This window comes from Ochotona princeps, chromosome 6 (genome assembly GCF_030435755.1).
Source record: "Ochotona princeps isolate mOchPri1 chromosome 6, mOchPri1.hap1, whole genome shotgun sequence".
Classification (NCBI taxonomy): domain Eukaryota; kingdom Metazoa; phylum Chordata; class Mammalia; order Lagomorpha; family Ochotonidae; genus Ochotona; species Ochotona princeps.
Window position 1 is genome coordinate 14899751 of NC_080837.1, and position 20518 is coordinate 14920268.

General features: G+C 44.1%; 1 protein-coding gene across 8 annotated transcripts in view; it reads right to left on the bottom strand.

The window, feature by feature from the left end:
- Positions 1–20518, bottom strand: part of IQCH (IQ motif containing H) — a 187602-nt gene that overhangs the window by 91595 nt on the left and 75489 nt on the right. For all 8 annotated transcript variants that reach the window (XM_058665635.1, XM_058665632.1, XM_058665630.1 and 5 more), the window contains 4 exons: positions 13372–13448; positions 12783–12821; positions 3198–3749; positions 2407–2473 (listed from right to left, as the gene is read on the bottom strand). In XM_058665635.1, the coding sequence (XP_058521618.1) occupies positions 2407–2473; positions 3198–3749; positions 12783–12821; positions 13372–13448 (735 nt within the window). The remainder of the gene's footprint in view (positions 1–2406; positions 2474–3197; positions 3750–12782; positions 12822–13371; positions 13449–20518) is intronic.

Sequence of the window (20518 nt, forward strand, 5' to 3'; positions counted from 1 at the left end):
TAGATTTTTGTATTGCAGTGTATTTGGAAGCAAAAAATAACATACTGGCTGCCCTTCGATCCACTTTCGTTTTTTATGAATTATGTGGGACAGTTCCTCTGGCGCAAGACAAATGAAGTCAGGTTGCATGTTGCAGAAATTCCGGAATATTCTCCGGGGACGTGGCCTAGAGAAAAAAACACTGTCGCACATCTTAAGAAAAGATGTAGTTTGAGAATTTTGTGGGATAGGTTTAAGACAGATGCTTAAGGTTATTTAAACTTAATGTCCACAAATTATTTTTTGAAACCTAAAGCACACAGTGAGGAAACAAATGCTACATGCTCAGGTGTTATTCTCTTGTGAATGTGTATTGCTGGCATTCCTAAATGCTTGCTGGAGAAAAGTACGTGAACTTGTTCTTATCTCCAACACTGCGTAGTTAGCAGTTTTTCTTTAGCAGGCAAAAATTATTACAATATGGGAAGACTCATACCTATATTTCTATAATCTACCCAGCTACCATCTTTCTATCTAAGATGCATGAATATAAACCGATTATGTGCATCTATAAGAAAACTGGCTATAATATCAGATTTAAGACAATGCTTTTTAACTCTCATGTCATTGGCCAGATTAGCCTCCCATTTCATTAGTCTCTTGAAGTTCTAGGACAATGTTATTTAGAATTACTTCTCAGTTTGCATTGCCATTACTTTTCATTATTGCTTCATTCTGCGGGGATGCCATGGAGCAGGTTTCTCTGCATGGCTAACTGCATGGGAGGGTGAGGATTGGGTGTGTGTGTGTGTGTGTGTGTATCAGAGAGGGGAATGCAAGAAAGAAGAAATTTCTGGAAATGGTGTCTTTAACATCTTAGTGGTTATCAACAGTGCAGGATGAGAGCCCTATTTCTGATTTGTGTTTTGAATTAAAAAAAAAAAAAAAAAACAAGAGAAAAACCCAGACTATCCCGCCTGATATTGGGTCAGGTTCACAATTAGTTGCAGAAGCAAAGGCTCTCGCACCTGATTCGAAGGACTTGAGTCAGTTAATTGGGTCTGCAATTAGCCTCTCTAGTTGCAATCAATTACAAGTGCAATTTCTGTGTGTGAACTAATTTTGTGTGCAAAAGTAGTCTAACCAAAACAAAAGCTCAAGTTAGAGTGAAACTCAGATCTGTCTTGCCTCACTTACATGCACGGACTTCAAACACGGAAGACCGTAGGCAAATGAAGCCTTTTCTTAACTTTCTTACAGACACTTAGATCTAAGTATGTACCCTAGCAACTAGGACAATTTGTATTCCTTTGTTGCTGTTAATATTTTGTTAATTTAAAAAATAATCTTTGTTATATTTAGATATCATTTTATTTTTTTCTTCTCTTGTAACTACTCAAGTGGATCGCGTGTCTACACTACACACAAGCACGCAAACAGGTACACTCATACAGGAGCAGAGATAAATGGCAATCCTGAATTCTGTTACAACAGATCACTCAGTGAATGGCTCTGATTCCAAGGCCTGAACAAAGAACTGGTATGGGATACAGAGAGTCCTGTGGGCTCAGTCATTTGTCAGAACTCTATCAAGTGAACTTGGGAAATGTGCGACACACCAGGTAGACACAAAAACAAAACATAATAAACCAGCAGGCAAACAAATGCCAAACATTTTGACAGCAGCTCGTGCTTTGAAAAACACTTCCAGTGCAAAACTCGGAGAGTCCCCATGTCATCTTGGCATACCTATCTCACCACTGTGTTGCAGGCAACAGCTTTTTGAGTCCCCCAATTCATAAATGTAATTAAATAATTACATTAGTGCTAATTAACATGAAACTGCAGATTATTTAAGCGCAAAAAACACTATTCAACTTCTTAATTATTCTTGTTCACACAGCATTTCCTTTTGCTCAGGCGCCCTAGGTGCAAATAAAGCATCCCATCTGCTCGTAATTAGAACTAAATAATTTCAGAGAATGTAGCTTATCATTTTGACTGCACATTTGATTAAAAACAGTGTACCAGCCATCTCCCGGCTTATTGGCGCTAACCGCTGCAACACACCCAGGCCTGGGCTGTTCTATCATTAAAGGAAGATCGAAAACATTATCTGTTATTTCCGAGAGCGGGAGGAAAAAAAATACAACTTTTTAGTTCATTTCATACAGATGAAAGCGAATTACGGCAAATCACCTCTCCGCGGAATAGTAGCCCCCCGCATAATGACTTTATTTGCTTAATCCCCAAATTAAACGCCGTTTCGAGCGAGGGCCCTGTGTTATTACTCTCATCATGTCGAGAACATTTTCCTGCCGAGACCAATTTGAATAAAACAAGGGGCCTTCCTTGAACTCAATCAAGGAGCCATAATGTGGTGGGTAATAGAGGTTGCTGTTAGATTTGCAGGCAAAAGTGTTATACCTAATGATGGGATATGGATAATGGTCCTCTTGGAGGTCCTGATGCGATTCCAGTTGGTTGCCAGATGCTGAAAATCAAGAGGAGCATTGATCAGTGACAGGGAGCTGTAGTGGATTCATCTAGTCAAACTTCAGCTGTTTTTTTCCCACTGTACAGTTAAGCCAGGCATAAATTATATTAATTGATTTAATTACATACTTAAAACATCTTCCCCAATTAATTTAATTAGGTGGCTACATGATGCTACTGGCAGGGGAAGATTAGAGACAGCTCACTTAATTAACAGAATATGAATGAAAAAAAAAAGAAAGCAAACATAAATGAAATTGTGAGCACTAATTAAAAGGCTGTCTGAAAACTTAAATACTTTCTGACAAAGTGGTGACAGCCATGGAGATAAGAGAGGATTTCTTTTCTTTTTTTTCCCCATCCCCTTAGCAAATGAAAGTGCCAGAAGGTATAGATAGGGGGAGAAGGTAACACAGTGAACATATTGATTTTTCTGACAGAGCTACTGTAGTAGTGAAAGTGAAGGGACTTTTTCTACGCTATGGAAAAACTGCAACAGATTTTAGCAGGGGCAGAATCCAGATTCCCAAGGAAAGCTAAAATATGATGCAAAAAATATATTATATATATTATATATATGATGTAGAGTTGATGGAGGGGAGTGGAAAGCACGATAGGTGGAGAAGGAGGGTGGTTGGTGAGAGAAAGATAAAGAGACAAAATATGGCGCTCGCTCAAGCAAGAAATGTTTAGCAAAGCAGGGCTGCCTCGACAGCTGGCACCTTGGCTCGGATGCGGAAATTCTCCAGGTGCCTCTGTCGGGACTCCCTCAGGATGGCCTTCAGCCGCGTCTTGTGGCAGTGCAGCAGCCAGGCGATGGCGATCACGCCCGAAGCCCACTTCTGCGCACGGTGCAGGAGGAAGAGCCGCCGCTCCTTGAAGCATTTCCACGTGGCCTGGATCTTGACGGCGGCATTCATCTTGCCCTCCCGGCCTTTGAACTTCTGCCCGGGGACATTCAGCAGCACTTGCACACGGTCTGGGTTCTCCAGCACCGACAGGAGGTCCAGGCGTGACGGTTTGTTTTTCAGCTCAATCTGAGGGAGGAGGGCCACCAGAGCTGTCCCTTTCACTTTCACTTCCGGGATGCTGTAATCCTGGAGAAACTTCTGCAGGTGCTCCAGCACGGAGAATATGCTTCCCCAGGCTGAGCTGAAGCGCTCCTTGAACGCTAGGAAGTCTGGGTCTGACTTGTCTATGGTGCCATTGTAGATGGGAAAGTCGTATTCCCATGGGGGTTTCAGAGATCTGCAAGGTGTCATGATCTTCATGCTCTGTGGAGAAAAAAGTAGGGCCAGTCATAAAGGATCTGCGAGTTCCTTAAAGGAGTGGTTGAGATACATGCAGTCTCATCATGCACCCCTCAGTGACGGGGAGTTAGGGAATCCCAGGATTGATTTAAAACATTCTGATCTTAACATGAAGAGCTGACTAAATCTGTAACAGATTTAGGGTGTAGGGTTTAAACAGACAGACAGACAAATATACTTAGAGGCCCTAGCATGTGGGCTCAACTGGCTAATTCTCCACCCTCAAGCACCAACATCCCATGTGGGCGCCAGTTCATGTCCTGGCTGCTCCACTTCCAATCCAGCTCCCTGCTTGTGGCCTGGGAAAACAGTAAGGATAGCCCACAGCCTTGGGAACCTGAACCTACATGTGGGAGATCCCGGGGAGAAGTTCTTGGCTCATGGCCAGTTGGCTCATTGGCTCAGTTCTGGACATTGTGTTCTGGTCATTTACAGAGTGAACCAGCAGATGGATGATCTTTCTGTCTCTGTCTCTCTGTGTAATTCTTTCAAATAAAAATTAAAAATAAGTAAGTAAAAATGCCTAACTTAAAAAAAGCTGACTTCCTGACTGGTTCTCACTTTGATAATTACTCTATTTAATATCTGGAGTCATTTTTAAAAATGTATTTATGGTCATCTGAAAGGCAGAGTTATAGAGAGGAGAGACAGACCAGAAAAGATCTCCCACCCCGTTTCACTCCCTAAATGTCACCAATACCTGGAGCTGAGCCGATCTAAAGCCAACAGCCAGGAACTTCTTTAGGGTCTTCCATGTGGTTCATCCTCCTCTGCTTCCCAGGTCACAAGCAGGGAGTTGAATGGTAAGTAAAGCAGCTGGGACATGAACCAGTGCCCACATGCGATGCCAGGGTTGCATGCAGGCAGAGGATTAGCTAGCTTCCTATGCCATGATGCCAGTCTCAATATCTGGAGCAATTTTACAAGGACTCTTATGTTGTGTGTTCACAACTTTGTTGTTTTCCAGGTTGCTCTTTCGTTAACTCTGCTGTCAGAATTCATAGGGACATATCTGGGGCTGTTCCCAGGTAGATCAGAATCACAAATAAAATCAAGGAAGCATTTGTTTTTCATCCCCCCCCCCCTCTGTATTGATGGATGTTTTAAGGCTTCCTATAAGAATGTGACAGTAGACATTTTTTTCCTTCTGTATACAGAATATAGAAAAAGGAAGCTAGAACAAAGGTCGTTGGGGAGCAGGCCTTTAGCCTGGCAGTAAAGGCAGATAACACACTTGCATCTTCCACAGCCAGCATCAGCTGCTGTGGTTCTAGCTTCCTACCCATTCAGATGCTGGAAGGCTGCAGGTGACCACCCAGGATTGCACTGCAGCTTCGGACTCTGGCTGTGGCCCCAGTGCATCACAGCTCTGTCTGTTTCTCAGCCTGTGTATCGATCTGGCTCCCTCTCAAATAAAGATTGGTCTTTTCAAAATCTAATTAGAAGAGGTATGGATGATAATGGCAACACGGAATGTCACCTCTACACTTATAAACTTGGAAATTTTGTTATGCCCTGCAAAAGCACTAAATTTCAATGACGAAAAGCTGAGGTACTGGGGAAAGGACACCCTGCCTGGTGGTTAGCTGTTCCTGAGGCGGGCACAGAAGAAGGTGCAGATTCCAGGTCCCACGTGCCCCTGCAAAAGCTGGCATGTCCTATCTACTGCAGGAAAGGGCCTCAGAAAGCTCACTGAAGGGGCATGTTATAGAGAAAACCACGCATGAACTTTAATTTTTTTTTCCACACAAATATTTTTAAAAATATTTATTTGTTTTTATTGGAAAGTCAGATTTACAGAGAGAAGGAGGCACACAGAGAGAAAGATTTTTCAGCCACTGGTTTGTTTCTTGAATGGCCACAATGGCCAGACATAAGTTGATCTTAAGCCAGGAACCAGGAGCTTTCTTTTGGTTTTCCAAATGGGTGTAGGATGCAGAATTTGTGCCATCTTCCGCAAGCTTTCCCAGGCTACAAGCAGGGAACTGGACGGGAAGTACAGCAGCCAGGACACAAACTGGTGCCCACATGGGCTGCCGACACTTGAAGGCAGAAGATCAGCCTGTTGAGCTGCTATTCCAACACCTCAACATCAAATTAAGCTTATCTTTCAATTCCATTCTCCACAACTTTGTGGAAGTCTCTTGGCATAAGCACACCTCTAACTGTAGGATTATAATGCTCTCTGTGATGCCCCAGTACTGTGCTGAGTGTTGTTGCTTTAAACAACTCCTGTTTTGTCTTTACTCAGTGTTAACAAAGAGTAATAATCCAAATCCATTCAAGATAGAAGGCTATCTACGAGCAAAGTGAACCAAGAAACGTATTCACCATAAAAGCACGATATGCAAACATGGGGGTTATAAACCAATTAGCACAGCCCTTCAGATTATTTTTGTTTCCTTTTCTCAGGTTCTTGGCAATGGAATAATTAGATTGTTGTCTCAAATGAAAATATTGAAAAGCAAGTGTTGGGTCTACAAGGGGGAATTTGCTTGAATAGCAATGAAGCTTTAGTATGTTTGCAACTTAATACGAGAAAGGTGGGAAAGTCTTTCTTCCAAAACTCTAACCCTCTGTGATCTGGTCATGGGGAGGGAGGAGGAGAGAGAGAGAGAGAAGAGAACTGTTTGGTAGGTGGAAATTAATTCCTCCTTCTTGGATGGATATGAGCGAGTTGGAAAAGTAACAGTCCCTTCCGCTGCGCCTGGGCTGGCAGGGGCTGCGGCAGCCCCCGGTAGAAGACAAATGGCAGATGTTCCAGTGGAAGTGGTCCATGGTAATGTGTCCGCCTCCCTTCAAGCACGGGTTCTGGTAATGAGAAGGTTAGCGGTCAGAGAGAGCGACAGAGCTTCATCATGGAGAAACAGACACACAAAACCATCACAGATGGGCATGGACAGAGTTGGCTGGTCCTGCCAGTCCCGTGTGGGAGCCCATCCTCAATGATCTTAGATTCCTGTAAGAAGCAAAGCCATGGCTGGGAGGGTTGCCAGATAATCTTGTAGTTTTGGAGTTGTTCAAATATTCTTGACATTCTTTATCTTTACAGAGAGTCACATGGAGATAGAATGCCCTGTGAAAAAATGGAGCAGCCTTGGGAGAGGTTCCGGTGGGCAGTGCCTTTCTGGGAGCTGGGTCGGGCACTGTCGATGCCCATCAGCACAAGTAGGTTCAGGCATTATCAAATAAGAGTCTTGGGTTGGGGGTTGGGGGTTGGGGGTTGGAGGCTGCTTCACAACAAAGGGATTATACACCTCCCCATCTTCTTGGAGGCTATGCCAGCAAAGATGGGCTCTCGAAGGAGACCCCCGCTCTTGGACATCAAATAGACCACCACGGCCTTGGGAAGTTTGTGGGTTTGGAGTCAGCTAAAGCATAACGGTGGTACATCTGTCACAGAGAATGCCACACTCGGGAGCACTTTAGCCTCGGAGCAAGAAAAAGCCATGCCTCTCCAGAGGAAGGCTTTCCAAATTAAAGCAGTGCATCAGCAGTGTGAGCCCCACGGAGCAGGTGGAAGCTGGAGATGCTTCCCAGCCTGCCAGGAGACAGAGCCCTGATTAAAGGTCACGGCCAGTGCCTTCTGTCACTCTCCTTTTCTGGTTTAGCTCCACCAACCTGTCGGGTTCCAATTACCCCCTCCTTTCTTCCCACCTCCTCTTCCTTGCTCCCCACTCTCACTTTCCCTGGATTCCACCCTTCTAGGAGTGGACTGCACTCCCATTTGTGGCTGTACCCATTCAATAGCAGAACGGGTCCTCCTGCTGCGGATGGAGAGAGTTGCTGACACGTGACCACTGTACCAGGTCTTCTTGGGGACGGCAGCCACACCTTTGCCTGAGGCACCTGCACCCACTGATCAGCCTGCACGGAGCCCAAACCTGTGGCTGTGGCTTGATTATTAGCATCCTGCTCTAACTAACTGAGTCAACTAGCTGGGGAAACGCTCTTCCACATTTGCAGAGTGTAATCACTAATTAGGTAACTTTGAGAGTTTCTGGAGCAATTATTTAGGGAAAATTCTAAATTTAAGACAAAGGAAAAAAAATCCAGGAAAGTAAGGGAGGGTGTTATAGCATAACGATTGAACTACCACTTGGGTCACCTGCATCAATATCAGGGTGTCATTTGGAATTGCATGTCCAACCCAGATCCCTGCTAATGTGCCTGGGAAAGCAGTAGATGATGGTTTAAATGCCTGGTTTTCTGCCCTTTGTGTGGGAGATCCAGATGGAGTTCCTGGATCATGGCTTCAGTCTAGCCTGGCCCCAGGCATTGTAGGGATTTTGAGAGTGAACGGGAAGATAGAAGATCTATGTGTGATGTGTGTGCATGTCTCCATCTTTCCCACGCTGCCTTTCAAATAATAAATAGTTTAAAAAAAAACAGGAAGGCAGGATGATGTTTACAACACACAGAGATGAAGCAAAAGAAAAAAATATATATTGATTATTCCCAAGATCAGGGTGCCATGTGTCTGACCCTGTTCTTGAATTTTCATTGAGGGTACATGATCTGTTGAGCTTCATTCAGAATAGACATCAAGAACCCAGCTCTCGGGAACCATTCAAAAGTTAAACACTATATTCAGAAAGTGTAGCTGACTTTGGGCTCAGCAAGTCAGCAAATCATAGCCCTGATTTTCTGAGTACAAGAGACCTTGAAGGTCACTGGCCTTGCTTTTCATGTGATCTGCTATTATGGGCCCAGGAAAATGAGCCTTGGCCCTGACATCCAACTAACCTGGGTTCAGATCGAATCCCTATCCTTCCCTGGTATGTATACTCTTTGGTGGGTGGTTACCCTCTCTGAATCTAGATCTTCTCATCTGTAAAAGACAAATGAGAGAACTCTGCAAAACTACAGTGATAATTACACTCCTTCCTACCCTGTCCCCTGAGTCTAGAGCACCAATGCCCGTACCCCTCACTGTGCACAATTCTCCATTCATTCCCTGACCATGCTCATGAGCCAAGCCAGTGTGCTGGAAGAGTGGTGAATCCGAAGTGGGGAACCTGAAAACTAGATTGTTGTTACCCTTCTGTGTGACCTTGGAAAACCACTTCTGTGGGGGGTTCCTGTCCACTAAGGCATCAATTTTGATGTTACTTCTAAATTTACTTCTAATTTTGATGTCCTACCTCTGTCTGAGTTGTTTTGTCATCCCTCCAGGGCTATTCATTTTGTATTTTTATTTTGAGAGCCAGAGTCAGACAGATAGATGGATAGACAGACAGACAGCAAGCTTCTACCTGATGACTCTCTCCCCAGGTGCCCTTAAATAGCCAAGACTGAAGACGGGAGATAGAAAGTTGATCCAAGTCTCCCCTGTAGGTAACAATGACCAAAGGACTTGAGCCATCAAATGCTGCCTTCCAGGGTTTACATCAGTAAAAAGCTGGAGTCAGCAGCCACAGCTGGGACTCAAATTCGGGCACTTCCATGTGGCATGTGGGCATTGTAACCGCTAGGCTCCACTCCTGGAGTGGGTCTCACTTTCTAAACAAGCCTTTGGAGCATCCAATCCAAAGCTACCATCTCCAATGGCATGACAGAGCAGTACGATGAGCTGGATGGATGGATGAATGAAGCAAGGAGTGAATGAGTGAATGCTGAAACTAGAGCTTGCAACCAGGTGGACTGGGCCTCCAACACAGAGCTGTACTGTGGTCCCCAGAATCTTTTGTGGACTTGTGTTCTGGAGCTCTGAGGGAGGGAAAGTGGGGGAGGGAGCTCTGCAGATTCCAGAATGCCCACAGGCTTTTGCCAAGAGGTTCTACCTTAAGGAGGGAACTAAAATACAAAGCTTGCATCTTAAAAAAATTTTTAAAACTGTACATGAAAGGCAGAGAACAAAAGAGATATCCCATCTGTTCATTAACTTCCTTAATGTCAGCAGCAGCTGTACCCAGGACACATCAAAGCTGGGAGCCAGGAATACAATTTGGGTCTTCCATGTGGGTGACAGAGACCCACGTACTGGAGCCAGCACTGCTGCCTCCTAGGGTGTGCTTTAGGGTGAAGCAGGACTCGGGACTTCAGGAGCGAAGCCAGGATGCAAACACTGACCCTTCGGATGGGATGCGGGGACCCTCAGCAGGGTCCTAACTGCTGTGCCAACTTCTGGCCTCAAAACTTCAAAGTTTTCTATTAGGTTCCTAAAAATCAAGCTGCCCTGAATTCTTGAAACAACGGTCACAAACTCTATCTGGGTCATTGTTTTATTTTGTTTCATATTTTGGATCCTTGGGTTGAATTTGACCGACTCAAGTGGACTTAACTTCCTGAGTTTATTTGATGAACATACCTACAAGACAGAAAAGGCCACCAAAGTCTCCCCATGGCAGATGTGATGGCAGAGGTCACGGCTACAACCGCATATGACATGAACACTGATGACTGTGTATGTCAATCTGGTTACTCAACACGTGATATTAGGCTGAGATGTAACAATTTTTTACAAAGATTTCCATCCAAAATAATCAAGACTTTTTAAAGTCCCTAATGCCTTGAGGCTCTGGTTGTCACATAGCCCCTTTTTGTATGGTGGCTGTGACATTTACCAGTTGGATGACTTAACCTGTCGGTATCCAGTTCCCCCAGGAAATGGAAACAAGAGTGGTCCCTGCATCTGGAGATGCTGTGAAATCCCAGTGAGACTGTTTGCCTGTGACCCAGGGAGCACTCCCTGCACGCTTGCTGCCCCAGTGACAGCGCTACCAATAGGAGCAATATTTGAAAAACTGGCCCTGGAGCAGAGATCCTGGCAAGGTCTGTGGGGAGAACTATGACTCAATCTCTTACCCTCTGATTGAGGAACAATGAGGCTTTAATGGTGTGCAGGTTCCAGGGGCAGTTAGGAGGGGTCCATGAGTATGGAAAGTCCCCAGGGTCATGCCCATGGGGCATGCTCAGTGGACATCAGCAGCTATAAACTTTCCAGACAAATTATGCCTTTGGGCGTATCAAATCACATGTCACCTTTGCTGTGCAGAGCCCGGCTGGTAGTTTCTTTCAATTCAAAGTGAAAGGAGGCAAGAGGAAGGATCTCGTACTGATCAGTGTATCTGCGAGCATTCTGTCTAATTCTCAAGGAATGCATGAGATCCTCATGGCTGATGTAGCCCTGTCCTTCCTCACAGTTCTGAAGGCATGGTGGGAAAGGTGGGGCTCCTTATCCTGGAAAATGGGTGACTGCTGCTCCCACTAGAATGCAGGGCCTGGAGAGGCCTGGTGGTGCAGTGCTCTAAGCCTCTGCTTGTAACACCAGCAAACTGGAGAGCTAGTTCAAGACCTGGCTGCTTCCCTTCTGATTCAGCTTCCTACTAATGTACCTGGGAAAGCAGCACCAGATAACTCAAGTCCATCGGTCCTTGTTACCCACATGGGAGGTCTAGCCTGGCCTAGTTCCTGACATTAAGGCCATGGGGAGTGAACTAGTAGATCAAAGATATCTCTCTCTGCCTATCTCTCTCTCTGTGTGTGATCCTCTCATCACCCTGCATTTCAAATAAATAAATCTTAAAAAAGGAGGAGGAGAAGGCAGAGGAGGAGGAAGAGGAGGCAGAGGAGGAGGAGGAGGAGAAGAAGAACAAGAAGAACAAGAAGAAGAAAGAAACGAAAGAAACAAAGTAACTTAGGGCAGGTATGGTGGCATAGCACAGTAGTCCTCTGACTGCAGTGCTGGCATCCCATATCGGTGCCAGTTCATGTCCCAGCGACCCCGCTTCCCATCCAGCCACCCCTGCTTGTGACCGTGGAAAGCAGTAGAGGATGGTCCAAAGCCTTGGAATCCTGTACTCGTGTGGGAGACCTGGAAGAAGCTTTTGGCTCCTGGATTTAGATTAGCTCATCTGTGGCTGTTGCAGTCACTTGAGGAGTGAATCATCAGATGGGAGATCTTCCTCTCTCTCTCCTCTCTATTTGACTTTCCAATAAAAATAAATAAATCTTTAAAAAAAGGAAAGCTAAGCCTAGAAGATGGCTTTTTAAAATTAATTAGTATATCAAAACATTGCATGGTCCCCATAGAGATGCACAATTTTTATAGATCCATTTTTTTTGATGGACTGGTGAGTTATGGTAGCAACTGCTGTGTGTTTGCATGGTGCTTCCATACCCCTGAACCCGTCTGATCCTTGCAGCAGTCCTGGGGGAAAGGAGACATCACTCCATTTGGTGAGAGGAGGAAAAGAGAGGTCTAGAGAATCCAAGTGACTGCCTCACAGTTACTTGGCTGCCAAGAGGAGAATCCAGCTCCTCTCTGTTTGGCCTCCAGGGCTGTTGTCACCTTTTTGGAATCCAGGGGAATGTTCCTTGCTAGCACAGACTTGCCAGGTTCTGGGGACTTTTTCATTTGTCCAATTTTTTTTTTTATCTTCATTGTGACCAGCTTAAGTCTAAATCCCAAACTTTTACCTATGACATTATTCACGTGTGTTCTCTCTCTCTGTCTTTCATACACACACACTCATGTATGGGTGCATTTCAGGCAAGTGTGCACACATGCAGATGCATGCCAGGACACGGTTGAGTGCATTTTTGCACTCTATTTCTTTTATAGGTTTTATAGTTTCAAAGGTGGCAATCTCTAATTGGAGACGGGTGTGATTTGGCTAGATACTAAGGATGCTAAATCAGTGGAATCAGTGGCTTGGCCTGAAGCCTAGCAAGCAACTCCGCTCTGATAGAGGCTGGAGAAAGGTTTTTGCCCTTAGATGAACCATGGCTTTTCTTTCTTTCTTCCTTCCTTCCTTTCTTTCTTTCTTTCTTTCTTTCTTTCTTTCTTTCTTTCTTTCTTTCTTTCTTTCTTTCTTTCTTTCTTTCCTTCTTTCTTTCTCTCTCTCTCTTTCTTTTTTTCAATGAGGGAAACACAACTGAGCTTTGTGGTCATCTCGAGCTATCAGATGGCCCCCCATCCATTTGCCCTGTGGACAAAGAGAGGGACATCAGGTGACAGACCCCAAATTCCAGTAAGTCACACAAATCACAGACCTTTCTAGTATGGTATCCTCTTGACCTTCTGCCTTTCCCCTGCAATAAGAAATGAGAATTAAATCAAAATGACACTTGGTGGGCAATTCTATTAAACACAGAAGGCTCAGGACACTGTCCCCAATGTCCCCACTGTCCTCTGCTGGTCCAGTCTACCCCCTCTTGCCAGGCATCCCTTAGACAACCAGGCACAGATTTCCAAGTTCTCTTTGGTCAGGAGAGAGTTGGACAAAGTCAATATTTACACCAATAGCTCTAATCAGAAGCTGCCTATGTCCCTTCTGCAGGGCCCACTGGGTGAAGGATGGAGAAGAAAGGGCCTGTGCACAGCAGCTAGTGTATCCCTGGCTTCTGGCATTCTGGCCAACCCTGGGAGGGATTCACCAAGTTGTTCTGTGAATTTTTCAGACCCCACTGATGGTGTCACCATCAGCTGACTTGAAGTGGACTTGTGCAACCATTCAGCCTCTGGAGAAACAGCAGTTGTTTCCATGGGAAGGGTACAGCTCTGCAACAGGTGGGTGCATCCAAGAATCTCAAATGCATGTTGTAAAAACAGTCTCCTTTCTGTAGTTGTGGGTGTGAATACCTTTGCTTTTTGCTTCTTGTGGAAGTCTGTTTCTTCTTCCAGCTCCTTTGGTGGCTTCTGAGGTGCGGTGAAGGTGGCTGCAGGTGGAAAGGGTGCAGTATTACCTCTTTCAGAAAAAGAAAGCCCCTGGTGGGGGTTAGGGAAATGCTTTGGAGTTCATGCCATGAAAGACAATGCTCCCCCAATCCCTGCTGCCTGCTCACTGCCACCCTTGTCTGCATCCCTTCCACAGAAAACATCAGGGACCCCTGACTTCAAAATCAAAGTGAAAAAGTGTGGGCAGCACCAGTTGCATCAGAACACCCCACTACTTCACCATATCAAAATCTACAGATGCTCAAGTCCCTTATATACAATTGCTCAGCGTTTTGCATAGAATCTATGAGAAGTTCACTTTCAAAGCAAGGTGTTTAGCTCTGAGGAGATAACTAGCTAGCAATAATAGCTTGTGGGGAAAGTTGCAAGGGGCTGGTTAGCTTAACAGCTAGGTTACATGAACCTTGGGAGGTTCTCAGACAAGCAGGATGTGAGGCATGGCCAGAATAGCTGAAGCAAATGCTGGGAAGATTGTAACCCTTTAGTACTCAGCCAGTGAGGAACTTGGGGGAGGGGCCTGCATGCTGGAGAATAAATAGCTTGCTATGAACCATTGTATGCTTTCTGATCTTGCAAGACAACTAAAAAAAAGTCTTGCTTTTGCTGCCCTTCCTGAGTTTGAGTGCATCCTTTGAGTGGACAGGTGAGGCTATTTCTAATCGAACCTATGCACATCCTCTAGTATTCCTGAAATTGCTCTAATTGACTTAGAATATCTAACACATGTGAATGCCACTGTGTTAGGCTGTATCGTTTGAGGAATTATGAATGGCAATCTCCAAAGTCTGTTGCATGTTCAGTACAGAAGTAACTTACTTTCCAAATAGTTTTGATCTGGAGTTGGTTGAATCTGAGCACAGGGAGCTCAAAGACACTGATGGCTGAGGGTACCCTTACTGTGTGGCCATTCAAAAAATATGACGCTCAAAACCACAGGGACTTGGGCCCATGACACAAGTGAGAGGCAGTGTCTAGAAATTGAACAAATCTGTAAGCAACGACTTTTGGAGAATGTCTCTGGGCCGTCCACGTGGTGGACTACAGTGTGTCACAGGCAGGTATCTTCTGCGCTTGGGAACAAATCTGACCACCTTTGACAGTCTAGTCTAGCATTCAATGCCGAGTCTAGCATTCTTAGGTGAGGTCCTTCTGAGAAAGACAACACTTGAAGGATTTAAATGGCTATTTGAAGGAAAAAAATGAGACTTTTTTCAGTGTAGTGCCTTCTCTTTTCTGTCAGCTGTAAAGCAATAGCCTCAGTGAGGATTGATGGAAATTGATTATGAATACAGCCCACTAATGAAGAGCATCAATACGTAATCTAGAGCCTCATCTTAAGGATTCAGTGATCTCAGAATGCTTCAAGCGGGCTGTAAGGAGTAGCTTCAGCCATTCAAAAAATAATACGGCAGGCCTGGCGGCGTGGCCTAGCAGCTAAAGTCCTCGCCTTGAATGCGCCAGGATCCCATATGGGCGCCGGTTCTAGTCCCGGCAGCTCCACTTCCCATCCAGCTCCCTACTTTTGGCCTGGGAAGGCAGTCAAGGACGGCCCAAAGCTTTGGGACCCTGCACCCGCATGGGAGACCTGGAAGAGGTTCCAGGTTCCCGGCTTCAGATCGGTGCAGCACCGGCCGTTGTGGTCACTTGGGGAGTGAATCATCGGACGGAAGATCTTTCTCTCTATCTCTCCTCCTTTCTGTATATCTGACTTTGTAATAAAAATAAATAAATCTTTATTTAAAAAAATGTAATACAGCGAGGTGGGAGCCAGTGTTGTAGTGAAGAGGGTAAGTCACCATTTACAATGCTGGAATCCCACGTGGGTACTGGTTCAAGTCCTGGCTATTCAACTTCTGATCCAGCTCCCTGCTAATGCACCTAGAAAAGTATAAGAGGATGCCCCAAGTATTTGGGTCTCTGCACCCACATGGGAGACCTGAGTGGAGCTCCTGGATTGAACCTGGCCCAGCCATGGCAGTTGCGGCTATCTGGGAAGTAAAAGAAGATCTCTCTCGTATCTGTCTTTCTGTAGCTCTTTCAAATTAAAGAAATCTTTTTTTTTTTTTTTTAATAACGTAGGTTTGTTGGAAACTTGCTACCAAAGCTCACCTCCACCAGAGGGACTTCACTGTTATATCTGACCAATCTTGTCTTGCAATCTCTTCTATTTCTGGCAAACCCCACCCCTGTCCCATGGCCAGCAGTCCACTAAGGCATGCAGACCCAGCGTTAGGTCTCACCTCCCCTACCCTGTTGTCCACTTTGGACTTTGCTGTTCCACCAGGGCAGTCCACACGGGCTGCCAGGCTTGCTTGAGTCCACAGGTTCACTGCTAAGACCTGAGACTCATCTGCAGATGCGGCACACATTGTGCTTAACTTCAGGTTCCTGCAGACAAGAGAGCTGGGGCCAAATCCTTCCACTGAAATGAAACAGAGACTGACAAATGGTCCCATGGGCATAACATAGTAAGGACTTCAGTATAATTTTAAGAGGATTTGATAAGAGAAAGACCACAATGATTCATCATTTTGCACAGATAATCTACAGTTAATAATGTCTCTAAAAACTTCATTAATTACCTACAATAATGATATAATTAAATACAGCTTCATAGAGTTTTGGGTTCTATGCGACACATGTATTTGAAGAATCGGTATCTTTAAGAAAACTCTATCTGGGGCAACGTTGTGCCATAACAAGTTAAGATGCTGCCTGTTATCATCGGCATCCCATATGGGCATCAGTTTGAGTTCTGACTGCTCCACTTCTAATCCAGCTCCCTGGGAAAGTAGTGGAAGATGGCCCAAGTGCTTATGCCCCTTCACCTATGTGGGAGACCCAGATGAAGCTTCTGGCTTTGCACAGGCCCAGCCCTGGATGTTGAGGCCATCTGGGGCGTGAACCAGTGATGGAAGACTTCTCTCCTCTCTCTATAACTCTGCCTTTCAAACACATAGAATAAATCTTTTTTAAAAAAGAGAAAACCATATCCTAAGGCACTGCCTATTTTGCCACTAATTTCTCTTCTGGAAAGATCTATAGGATAAATTTTGTCAGAGCTAATGTCAGGGGGAAAAAAGACTATTGTCCTACTGGACAAGCTTGTATGTATGTGCCTGTGAAGGTTATGAATGTTGCTGCCAAGCTGCTGTGGTCCTGTGGTCCTTGCTGATTTTATAGCCCCTGTGTTTTTCAGTGTGACAGTATGCCTTGCCCCTAGGATTGTCAGTCTCAGAAAAAAGTAATACATGTCTCAGATATTAAGTTAAATCAAACACAAATATGTGATATTTCATACCAGATTAAATTCATATCAAATTAAAAGTTGATATTTATTATCAGATTAAAATTAAACATAAATACTAAAGTAGAAAATGGAACTGAAAAATAAGTGCATTTTGGTATAAAAACTTGTGAAATTTATACATAGTTCTTTCACAATTATGCATTTTCTGTGAACTTGTTGAAGCTCTTTAAAATCAGCAAGGAATATTGGGGCAGGATTGCTTGGCAGACAGGATTAAATATCCAACAATGAAGAACAGAGTATTCATGGATGAATGCAGCTAAATGTAAGTCATAAGACTAAACAGCTACTGTCTCAGGCCAACTCTAACCCTATTCCTAGACATTCACTTTCCCAGCCTGTCATCTAATCAAGTGGCCATGAGACCCATGAGATGGAAGGGAAGGTCTCCCAAAGCCCCAAACTCAATCTGGGTTCCCCAAGTCAATGTCAGGGACCTGGAGTACCTGCACCATCATCTGCTGCCTCCCAAGGCAGTGCATCCTAGCAGGAAGCTGGACTGAGGAACAGAACTGGAAAAGAAGGGGAAGGACACCCCAGGCAAACACTAACCAAAAGGAAGCTGGTATCGCTTTATCGATAGACAGAATAACGAGGCTGGGAATAGTAGGACACTGAACCCTGAAGAGGTTTTCATTTGCCAGGACACAATAGCTATAGGCAAGATGGTAAGGACAGGAAGCCCCACAATTTCCTTCACACTGTGAGTAACAGTATAAATTGGTGTAAGGATTAAAAACAGTTTGGCATGACTTCCTAAAGCTCTTTGATGTGTATGCATTTGGGAGATTTTCTAGATACTTTTCTTCAATGCATTTAATTTAATCTTGTCATGGTTAAAGGGGAGGGGAAGGAAAGAATAAATGTGTTTGGGCCCAGCATGATGGCTGAATCCTCGCTTTGTACATGCTGGGATCCCATGTGGGCGCTGGTTAGTATCCTGGCTGCTCCACTTCCCATCCAGCCCCCTGCTTGTGCCCTTGGAAAGCAGTAGAGGACGGCCCAAAGCAATGAGACCCTGCACTCATGTGGGAGACCCAGAAGAAGCTCCTGGTTTCAGATCAACTCAGTTCTAGTTGTTGCAGCCACTCGAGGAGTGAATCATTGGACAAAGGATCTCTCTCTGATTTTCCTTCTCTCTGTGAATCTCCCTTTCCAATAAAATTAAATAAATCTTACAAAAAGAACAATGTATTTAGATTTGTTTTATGATCCAGATGTGGTATACCTTGGTGACTGTTTCGTGTTTAGCGAATTTCAATGTTTCCTAATTATGCCAAAGTTATTTGACAGTGTTGCTCAAGTCTCTTTTCTTGCCTTATTTGTTTACTGGTTATTTTGATTATGGAAAGGAGACTCAAAGTCTTCAGCAAAATGGCAGAATCATTTGTTTTTCCATTTCATTAATTTTTGGTTCATGTATTTTAACTAGCCATTGTCAAAGGTATAAGCATTTAGAAATGTAGTCTCTTGGTGAATCGGTCCTTTTATCACTGACATACCTCCTATCCATGCTAATGTGTCTTGTTGGTTAAATGTTATAGAGCAATCCAGCTTTCTTTCATACATATGTATGTATACATAATATATATGTGTATTCATGACCTTGCCAGTTTTGAGGAATATTAGTCAGATATTTTCTGTATGAAGTCTGCAATGATGTGTTTTGTCTGACATCTTCCTCACAGTTAGTGGTCCTGGGTTACTTATGGCTAGGATACTATGCAGGTGGAATTCCTTCTTCACCACATGGTATTAATATGATTTATCAATGGTTAAAGTTTGCCCAGTGTCTTTACTGTAAATTTTCTATTTTTATATAGATTATTCTATCATTAGGAGTGAGTAACTAAATCTGGATCACATATAAAAGCTGGGAGAAGAGAGGGATTAAACCCCATTTCTTGAAGTGGCCAGTAACTACCTGAATAATTCAAATTTCTTTGAAAAAAAAAAGACTTTTTTCACTTCTCATTTCCTGCTTTTTTTTTTTTTTTTTACTGTTTATTGGGGCTGGTGCCCTGGGCATACTATGTTAAACCTATCCCTGCAGGGCTGGCAGCCTGTATGGGCATTAATTCATGTCCTGGCTGCTCCACTTCCAATTCAGTCCCTGCTTATGACCTGGGAAAGCAGCAGAAATATGGTTCCAGGGGCCTGGCACGGTAGCCCAGAGGCTAAAGTCCTCATCTTACACACGCTGAGATCCCATATGGGCACTGGTTCTAATCCTGGCAGCTCTACTTCTCATCCAGCTCTCTGTTTGTGGCCTGGGAGGGCAGTCAAGGACAACCCAAGGCCTTGGGACCCTACACGCATGAGACCTGGAAGAGGCTCCAGGCTCCTGGTTTCGGATTGGCAGATTGGCATAGCTTTGGCCATGAGGCCACTTGGGGAGTAAATCAACAGACAGAAGATATTCCTCTCGGTCTCTCCTCCTCTCTGTATATCTGACTTTCTAATAAAAGTAAAACAAATTATTTTTTTTTAAAAGAAAGAAAGCAAAAAAATATGGCTCCCACACAGGAGATTCAGAAGAGGTCCTGGCTTCTGATCAGCACAGCTTCTGCCATTGCAGCCATCTGGGGGGTGAGCCAGAGGATGGAAGAGTGCTCTCTCTGATTCTGTCTCTTCTTTTCTCTGTAACTCTGCCTTTAAATAAAAATAAAATAAATCTTTTTTAAAATTGCTTACTTACTTAATTTAGCTGAAAGAGAGATAACTCACATCTGTTGGTTTACTCTAAATGTTGACAACAGGGGTCATGCCAGGCCCAAGCCAGCAGCTGAGAACTCAAGCTGTGTCTCCCACATGAATGGTCTCCAGCATGTGCATCAGCAGAACTTTGGGAGATTAGGAGCAGAGCTGGAACTCCAACCCAGGCACTCTAATATGGGAGATGAGCACCCCAAGAAGTGCTCCAGTGCTGCACCAAACACCTTTCTATTTGAACCAGTTTATGTCTCTACAGTCCATCGGTGATGGGTCTCTGTGCATCTATTTCTGAGTTTGTGCACAGACTGCTAAAAAATGTAGCCATATCGCCTTTATGTTTTCCATAAAGTGATACAATCATGTGACTGTTGTTAGTTAAGCAAACATGGATGATTCAAAGAATTGCTAATAAAGTTGAAAGTACAGTAAAAGACGGAAAGCTGGTAGTGTTCAAAGTGAATAGCTGATTGTGGAGATGCTGATGTCACTACTACTTGAAAGACTCCAGCTAAAACAGCCAGAGGAACTTAGTGAAGGTTAGCTTACAGGCATAAATGAGAAATGGGGTTGTGACGGAAAGATGAACATGGCCCAGAGGAAGTGATGCTAGAAAATGGTCCACTCTTGGAGATGCCTCATAATGCTGCAGGTGCAAAGGATGAAAAGTTGGGAACAAATCTAAACTTAGGGAGAGAGATGGCATGACAAGAAGACAAAAATAAATGCTGATCAAACTATCCTTGATAAGTTGCTTTTTCCTTACAAAGAAACTATCTTAATTCTCTCTATTTCTGATGCTTTAAATTAGGGTCCTATCTTTTTAAAAATTTTCATTGTTCTCTCTGTTTGTAATGCAGAGGAAAAGAATTTTCTGATGTTTTGGCAAAAATTTTAAAGATAATAAAATGATTGTAATTTCCCTGTTAGTTATTGAAATCACTCCCTGGCTTCTACCGGCACAGTCATTTATATGGTACCACACTGTCATTCAAGGTGCAGGCTGCTTGGAATAGCTGGATTAACATC